At 41.4% G+C, this 9,750-nt stretch overlaps 1 protein-coding gene across 1 annotated transcript; it reads left to right on the forward strand.

The window, feature by feature from the left end:
• suox (sulfite oxidase) lies at positions 1-9,640 on the forward strand. Its single transcript, XM_079156650.1, has 5 exons — positions 1-58; positions 2,264-2,334; positions 2,556-2,727; positions 3,993-4,265; positions 5,246-9,640. The coding sequence occupies exons 2-5, from the start codon at positions 2,276-2,278 to the stop codon at positions 6,467-6,469; spliced, it is 1,728 nt and encodes a 575-aa protein (XP_079012776.1). The 5' UTR covers positions 1-58; positions 2,264-2,275; the 3' UTR covers positions 6,470-9,640.
• The last annotated feature ends 110 nt before the right edge of the window (positions 9,641-9,750 follow it).

The raw sequence follows: 9,750 nt of genomic DNA on the forward strand, positions 1-9,750 counted from the left end.
CTTCCGTTGTGAATCGTGGAGAGCAGCTGAGTACAAGCAGGCGACTGACACAACAGAAGTGAGTAGTTGTAGTGGTTTTGTTTACATGAACGAACATTTCAACGTTTCCTCTGTTTATGAACACATGAGAAGTAGTCAGAGGAGTCGGACAGGCTGGCTGTCAGTATCAAGCTCGCTAACTTCAGTGTTAGCTAAATTAGCCATGATGAGGGTGGTGGTGAAGCGCTAACACTGTCTGCTTTAACGTTGACTCTTCGTGGTGTTTACCTTGCTGGGAAGTGAGCTGACACGAAGTGTGTCCCGTGCAGAAAACTATGATGTTTAGGATAGATCCGGATCCTACGAGGCTAAACGTTACAACACACTGCTAACTGGCTTTAGATGACGTAACCGTGGACGCTACATATGTTGCAGGTATTTTGCAGAAGAAGTATCAATTGCACGGCGAGCAAACATTCTCTGTAACGTTAAGACGAGTAACGTCAACGTTACGGAACTGCTTTTTCGACACTTTACGTCAGAAACACATTTGATTAATGTCAGGTGGTCACTAAACTCAGTTTAGGGAGAGGCTGTAATGTTTCAATACCTGGAAATATATGATGGTGTAGAAAAGTTTTACTTTAAGTTTGTGAAATCACTTCACACGTGTTGTGACCTTATATGGTCCTTATTGTGCACCACAAACAAGTTGGTTCTTTACATTTCTGATGAAGTTACAATAAACAAAGGCTACAGGATATTCTGAAGAATGTTAAGTGTTCTGTAAACCCAATTACTTTACATGTTTAAACGCCTTTCCTTTATTCTGACTTTCTGTTAGAGTGTGAACTATTTCTTCATTATTTTGATCAGCCTCAGCTGTTTCTCTTATTAAAACTTAGTGAGACCCTATCTTAGCATTAGGAGATTACAGTTTCAGCTGGCACGCTTCCTCAGTGAAATGTAGTTGAAGATAACCGAGTAATCTTAATGTCGACGGGGATAAGAAAGGTGATGTAGATGATTGGCAATGCAGCGCTCCACCACATGATATCTGTCGCCGTGTGTGTGAGAAATAATGCTTTTTTCTTGTTCACTTACAACTGGTTTTTGACAATTATTTCCTTGTTTTATTTTTCAATGAAAGTGTGTGCTCCTCTGATGAGTTAGTCAGTCATAAACGTTTCCCTGTAAAGCAGCCCAACCCAAAGATGTTTTCCTAAGTGATATTTGCTGACGTTGCTTGATTCCTATATTGATAACAGAAGAAGACAAGGTCCTCCAATTACATAGAAAGATGGTCTCTTCCTTTCTTAATTGTATGCTTGACAAAACTGAGACTGTGTTGACTTTGTCGTTGTTACTTTGGGCTTACATTTCTGTGGTCAGAGAAAGGTGAGCTGAAGCTCCTCTTCTTCTCTGTTCACTCCCCCTGAGCTGGTTGGCTCCTTCCGTAGGTTGAAGTAACTGCTGGTTGGTCGGTTCTGTAGGAGTTGTTTAAACCGTTGTTTAAAGGTTCCGTTAGTCCATTTTAACAGGACCACGTGTAGGCTGTTACGACAGAGACGGTTTTGGTGATCTATGCTGAAATAAAACATCTGTATATCAGACTCTACTTCACCGTCAAGCAAAAAATCCTGCACACAACAGCATGTTTGTTTTTACCACTTCTACCCCCGTGTTACACTCACTGTGTCCTAACACAGCAGTGACGGAGCCTGTAGTCAGTAGGACTGTTACAGGTCTCTGCAAGCAGATCTTAACTTAACAAATTGCATATTTCTCTAGTCTGACCTAATGTATTTTCTTTATTGTCATAAGCATATGATGATGCTGAAGGCTGCAACAGTTATGTGCAGTAATCTGAATGGTACACAAAGAATATTCATTTAATTAAGATAAAGGTTTTTGGACATTTTCTGGAAGTTTACTGGATATTTCCTTTCCTTTGCAACCGGCCCAAACTCTTGGGAGCTACTGCTCTACATAAATCTCACACTTTCCTGTAAGTTCGGCTGACTCACTCACTCACAGAGAGTTAATCCCTTTATCAGCCTCTGCAGGTCGCTATCAGTGGGTGTCTTTCGGGTGTCACATTCTGCTTGTTCGTGTTGCCTTTAACTTTCCCAAGAATCACGTTATTTGCTTTGCAAAATAAATAATTTGAACCCACCAAATTGCATTTCACTGCTTTTGGTGGAACTTCAGTAACGTGTTGACAGAAGTTCTTTGCAAGATTTTTCTCTGGTTGTTTTACTGTGAAATGACCTTTTCTTAACAGAACATCAGTGCAATGCTGCTTCTGCGACGCTGCCACAGCCTGACTCGATTTGGCCCTCTGAACACTCAAAGGTACAGGTACAAATGTAACAAACATTTACTTTACCTGGCATTTACTTGGCCTGCACTGATAGAGCAGACTATAGGTGTTCACTGTTTATTCATCTCTTTTCTTAGATCTTGTAAACAGACCAGAATGTTTTCGTTGTCCTTAAACACACAGTTGTACTCAAACCCTAATGAGCTCTGCTTGATCTGCATAAAAGAGACATTGCCATTTTTTCATTTCATAGGCTTCAAGTGGCACCTGCTGTGGCCTCATGCGCAGGTCGTCTCTGGAGCAGCAGCAGCAGTGAGGACCAGAGATCGTACCAGCGGGCCCACGGGCCCAGCTGGAGACATGGCCTGGCAGGACTGCTGGCTGGTACCGGGGCTGTACTGGCTTATGGCCTCCACCACCACAAGGTTAGGACTAGATTAGAGCTGTACAGACAGTCAATGTGTAATTTGCTTTTGTTGTGTCATGGCTAAATTGCGTCTATTTAACATGTCTTTAACTGTTGTTCAACAAAACAACAACATGAAGTCATGACTTTGATTGGGACAAGTTGTGATGAGCATTTGACAGGATTTGTCTGAAAGGTCTGTTCATTTTAAAAATGTTCAAGTTGATGGAGCAGCATGGTGTAAATGTGCTGTATATGAAACAATCTTAATTATGTAAGTCGTATTTTGCCAATCTAAACAGTTCAATAGTGGTTAATTTAGGGACAAATACTTATTGTTATGATTGATTATGACATCGATTTACCAAACTCCGCATTGCAAATTCAGAAATGTCTTTTGTCGTTTTTGCGTTATAAATATAATTACCAAACTTTTACTGCAGAGTTTGTTGCGCCCCAAAGTGACGGATACATTTTATTTCTTTAAAATCAGTATAATGTCAAACATGGGTTTCATCTACTCGGGTAGTTACAAACATTACAGATCCATCAAGCTTTCTCATGAACTGTGAGAAAACATTAACCACTCCAAGCAGCAGTGCAGCTGTCCCATGTATTTGTGTGAATAATTAACACAGTCATGCTGAAAACTGTCTGTTTGAAGAGATTGTAGCTGCTTTTATTAGCAGTAGTAGTAAAACGTGTAGTACAGTAGTAGAAGAGATAGCATAGTGATATATATGTCTATTTGCTTCAGTCAGAAGTTCAGGAACTTGTTGCTGCTGCATCACAAACAAAGCCAACATGTGTCGTTTGCACAATTAGGACTAAGGCGTGATGCAGCGGTGTGCTATGGCAGTACAGGCTGATGTTCCTTCATGGCATCACTCTAATGTTATAGGCCTTTCAGTCTGGGTGTCCTATCCAGAGGCTGTTCAGATAACAGACAGAGCAGGCTAGATATTTATAACATACCTACATCAGCATTGTGTCGGCATGTGCAAACATGAGAACGCACACTGCCACTGCTGTCACAGCCAGTTTACCACCATAAAACCAGAGGCCTGCAGTTAAAACAGTGATCACAGAAGAATCCAAATGACCTTTTAGTTACAGTTACATTAAGCACAATCTATATTTACAACATGCTCTTTTCAAGTATGTAGACTGGATTCCTGGTTTCCAGTATTTTCTCTTTTAAATGTCTTTTTTGATAGATTACAAAACTGATGCCTCTTCTCTCCTCTCTCCTCTCTCCTCTCTCCTCTCTCCTCTCTGGTGCAGGCTGAGCAGGAAGACACCATTAGAGTGCAGACAATAGAGAAGACCTCATCTTTTCCCATCTTCAGCCAGGAAGAGGTCACCAGTCACCGCTCTATGCAGGATGGCGTATGGGTCACTTACAAAGGTGGCGTCTATGACATCACTGAGTTTGTTGCCATGCACCCTGGTGGGGATAAGATCCTGCTGGCAGCAGGTGGAGCCCTCGAACCCTTCTGGGCGCTGTATGCTGTGCACAACCAGGAGCATGTGCTGGAAATGCTCTCAGAGTACAAGGTGGGAAGATTCTTGGTTTCTTTTGATTGTTAATATTCTACTTCTATTTTTCTTTACCGACATTTATTTTAACTGAGGACCCAGGAAAGAAATGTGTTTTCAGCAGATTTTCATTGGGTGGAAAAAGTTCCATCAACACGAAGCTGAGACAAGAATTGGCTGTGAGCACCAAACTCTGTAGCCAATGTTTGTAAGCCTATGTGTAGACATTTGCAGATAAAATATACTGCTGACCTGAAGTCAAAGTTTTCAACCATCACTGACTTCCATTTGAAATTGACCAATGTAACATACCCAGTGTGCAGCTTTACCTTGCAAAGTTCAACATAAAACATTTGTGGCTGGAAAATAGAACCGAACTGTAGAAGAAACTAAACCTAAATGGTAAAATTACTGCCCAGTCCGTTGGTTGTAAATATCCATCACAGTTTACACAGTTTTTGGTTAAACTTTGATCTCATGTATTTGCTGTAGCGCTGCTCACACAGCTTTAACACAGACGCTTTAACTTGCTTTAAATGCACAATATGCATTGCATTAACACCCCTTAAGCATCTATTTAGTATACAAATCCATTCAAAAAAAGTTTCTCTATCTTTAAGAAATAGAAACAGAGATTAATGTAAACCTATAGTGGCTGTAAAGCCGGGGTTGTCGGTTGAATTTATCCTAAAATGAACTTGTCATTTATTTTGTCTGTCTTGCCCTTGATCTCTGAAGACACATATGAAAAGGTCTACTGCATACTGTATACTAAGGAACAGCTGTAGGCTAAATACTGGCACCCTTTACGTGGTCAGTAAGAGAAACACAGTTTCTTGTGTTTCTTGTGGCGTTTCCTGGTAAACAAACAGTTATTTGTGTCTTTGCCTTTTGATTTGCTCTTTTGGAAATTTCAGATGAACAGAAAACATCCCTTGAAAATGTGTAAATTGAGTCCCATGTGGCCTAATAAAACATGCGTCTGTGGTTAACTCAAGGTTGGTGAGCTGAGTGCAGAAGACCTGAAGAAGCAAAAGACTATTCAGACATCGGACCCCTACTCTTCCGACCCCGAGCGTCACCCTGTCCTGCACATCAACAACCTCAAGCCCTTCAACGCTGAGCCGCCTCCTGAAATCCTCTCTGACAGCTTCATCACCCCCTCGGCTTTCTTCTTCAAAAGAAACCACCTGCCAGTTCCTCCGGTGGACCCGGCTTCATATCAGCTGATGGTGGAGGGACTCCCTGGAGGAGTGCTGACGCTGTCTTTAGAAGAGCTAAAGACTCGATTCCCCAAACACACCGTCACCGCCACGCTGCAGTGTGCCGGTAACCGTCGCTCTGAGATGAATAAGGTGAAGCAGGTGAAAGGACTGAACTGGGGCATCGCGGCGATCAGTAACGCCACATGGGGCGGTGCCAAGCTCAGGGATGTGCTGCTGGCCGCCGGATACGGGCCCGATGTGGCCCGGCGGGCTCTCCATGTTCAGTTTGAAGGTCTGGACAAAGACGTGTCGGGGACCACCTACGGTGCTTCCATCCCTCTGAACAAGGCAGTTAGTGAGGAGGGCGATGTGTTGCTGGCTTATGAAATGAATGGCGAGGATCTCCCTGCCGACCACGGCTACCCCGTCCGCGTTGTGGTGCCAGGCACAGTGGGCGCACGCAATGTTAAATGGTTGGGGAAGATCATAGTGAGTGCAGACGAAAGCAGCAGCCACTGGCAGCAGAACGACTACAAGGGCTTTTCCCCCGGGACGGACTGGGACACGGTGGACTTCAAGTCTGCTCCGGCCATCCAGGAGCTGCCTATTCAGTCAGCCATCACCACACCGGCAGACGGTGCTGTGGTCGATCGCAGTGTGGAAGACGTGACCGTGAAGGGCTACGCCTGGAGCGGCGGTGGCAGAGAGGTAGTGCGTGTAGATGTGTCTCTGGATGGAGGAAAGACGTGGCAGGTGGCCCAACTGAGGAGCAGCGAGAACGGACAAGCGCCTGAACCGTCGCCCCCACTGGGACGAGCCTGGGCCTGGAAGCTGTGGGAGGTAACGGCTCCTCTTCCTCCGGAGGCTCAGGAGCTGGAGATAGTTTGCAAGGCGGTTGATAACAGTTACAACATGCAGCCGGACACAGTTGCTCCCATCTGGAATCTGAGGGGCGTGCTGAGTAACGCCTGGCACAGAGTGACCGTGAAGATCAGAGAGGATGAGAGCGAGGAATAGACTTTACGCCCGAAAAGAGTCATCAGAGAGTGGACATTGTTTTAAATCTGTCACTAAAGCCGGGCTCAGGCTACAGGAGTTTTGGCCCGTTTCAATTCACCGCGCTTGACAATCGGAGGGGGAGATGCGGTCTGGGACTTTAGTCTGTACCAATGTTCAGCCCAGATTATTGAGGAATGTGAGGGTTTTACAGAACCAGTCTTAAACCACCCCAAACATTCACAGCCTCATCGGTGCCCAAACGTTCTAGCCCTTGAGGCTAACGTTAGCTAGCATACAACTGTTGCCAGAAATAAATACTGACTCCAGACTCATTTAGCTTTCTGCTTTTGTTTTTTGTCACTGCAAAGCATTACTACAACAATTTGTAGTGTCACGTCAATCTCAGTTTTGATTGCATTTGCTTCCCGGTGAGATCATGAGAGAGAGATCACGTGATGTGGTGCGTTGCTCCTCTAAGCACGATAATCTTAAAAATATCCCACCTTCATTTTCAAATCTTGTAGTGTGTGCATGTTTGGTATTAGAGAGAAGAACGTGTGAAGATTCTCCTTATGATGCAACCTGGTTTATAAACCAGTAAGGGTTTTAAACTCCTGGTGGTCTGAGCCCGGCTTACCTCAGCAGGAACAGTGATGGAGGAAGAAAATCTGCAGGAGTTTTTGACAAACGGCTTTGAAGTATTTATGCAATCATGTTGCCCGTGAGATTAGAGATGAGGGTAATTCAGTGAGAACATTTGAGTTTAAAAGTAAGTTTGATCTCATTTGGTGTGTGAATAATACATTTATACAAATGTCTAGTGTTTTTTTGTTTAATTTGTCAAAATATGTCTGGCATGGGCTTCGTGGGTACATAATGTACCCTTTGAGCCCGTGGGTGTTCTAAATAAGCCAACTTAATGATTTGCTGATAAAAATATATTTATTTAAAAAAAATCTCAACAATACCAACTTGTTCTATTCAAATCTGGAATCACTTTTCATTTTGTCTCCACTTCTATCCTCTGGCCTCTACATGGCGTTTAAAATAGACGTTTCAACCTTTTCACTGTGTTGTCAACGCAGGAAAAGCTTAACTTACAACTTGTCTTTGGAATTTAGCCAAAATAGTTTACAAACAAAATCAAAACTATAATGGAAATTACTCTTCAATACTTCATTATTCATCTTTCATTACGTGTTGTCATTTTGTCGGTATCTCTATCCTATGATGTGCTCTTGGCATTTGAAATTGACCACATTTTGTGGTCCAGCCAACTGGTTGAAAGCACAGATTTGTTTATGAAGATTTTCTGAAGGCAGACTGACCGAAATAAAAACAATAGTTTTGCATATAAACAGTTTGCACATTCATTACTAATGTTCTAAGGATAGTAAATTAGATTTACAATTAAATATTTATTAACAATAACTTGAATTGATTTGAATTGATTTTCAAATGTTGATCACAAACACATTTCCTGTCTGCTCCAGAACTTTTCTCCCAAAATGTGAGATTTTGCACTGTTCCCTCACTGTACAGGCGCCGTGCTTCTATCATGGCATGAATTGTAGTTCTTATCGTTTTTTCCCACTCAAATTCAAACTATTTGATACTAACCTATGACCTAATATCACTGATATTTATTTATGGGTATTAATTATCAGAATTATGGAGCTGATTCATCAGACGAGGTCAAAATTAGGGAGGAAAATGGTTCAAAGGCCAAAAGTGAGAAAATCACCATTGAAACACAATCAAGTGGGCTTAATGGGAACATCAGTGAATTTACAGTTAAGACAGAATAGTTTTTTGTTTGTACATGACATTCAAAAAACAACTACATGATATTAATCTATTTTTGGTGCACTGACAAAAAGTATAAATTTATCATGCAAACTAATTAACCTCTACTCATTCACATCAACTCCAGAGACAGTTTTTTTTGCTAGTGTCCCCACCAGGTAAAAATAAATACAGATAAACCTACACATTTATGGTCTGTTTAACATTAACTATAAACTACATACACAAACTGTTACTATACTACTGCTATGCAGCTGTTGTATTGAAGCAGCATGTGGTCTGTCTGCTAGCGTGCTAAAGCTCACATTTTGATTTCAAGAGAAACACTATTTCCAATTCAAGTAATATTCTAACATTTGTCTTTTTCAAAACACTAATCACTTAACTTTTGATAACAAATGAGTATTTACCAAAGAGCAGAAATAAGCAGCAATAATAATCTGATCGTACCGACATCACCAACGTTTGTCTGCAACTTCTTCTGGGATCAGCAGTTACATGTCACACGTGCTTCAATGACTCAATAGTGACAGATTGATTTACAATAAAAAAAGTGTAATTTATGGAACAAGTTGTTTTATTGGAAGCAAAAAAAGATTTAGTGTTTTTTTGACTCAGAAGTTGAAAGTGGGCTTGTATGGTACGTGGGCTTCACATCCCATATTAGAACAAAGCTGAAGTCTGTTAGTGATGATGATTTACTTACACTTTGGTCTTAAGTGAACACGCGAGTCTGTACATTCTCAAGTATCTATATAGTATAGTAGTTTATTTTTGTAATCTGTGTTGACGTTCTCAATGCTGAAGATGCACACACTATATTAAAAGGGTTGAAGTAATTGTATTATTAATAATGCATCGTAATTTGAAAACCTAATTTTAAGTTTATTATATAGTCATTACTTTAAATCAAGGCTAGTAGAGTAGCATGGAGTGTTCACTATAGTGAGTTTACTGAGGCTGGAATCAACGTGTACGTTTTAAAACATTGGAAGCATTTGTTTATCTGCTGCTTTGACTTTGCTGATTATTACATTTTGTACGTGAGAAGATAATAAAATAATGTCTTTATGGGAGAAGTTTGAGTAGCTTAAAGGAAAATGATCAGAAGCCAATGTCTGTGGTGTAGATCATGATCATCAATTCTTGTGTTTAGTCTGCAAATCAGAAGTGTACCGTGATCTCTGTCCACCATTCAGCTTGTTGAGTTGCCCTGCACTGTCTCAACACCTCGCTGTGGGGATGTAGCTATGGTTCAGATGTGTTGCACCACAACACTCTGCAGAGGTCAGGGCGCTTTGTGACCACAGTTTTGACTACACTGTTTTCTGTAAAATGTACATTATCGTTGAAGATGAATAAAGAGTTCTAGTTTTACAGAGACTTCTGGTGAGTCAATTTCTGCTCAGTGCCAAAAACTCAAAAAACTGTTGTGTCAGCTTTTATACTTATTTAAAGACATTTGCTAAACATAAACATTTAGGACTGATTTT

The sequence above is a fragment of the Pholis gunnellus genome, assembly GCF_910591455.1.
Source record: "Pholis gunnellus genome assembly, chromosome: 3".
NCBI lineage: Eukaryota > Metazoa > Chordata > Actinopteri > Perciformes > Pholidae > Pholis > Pholis gunnellus.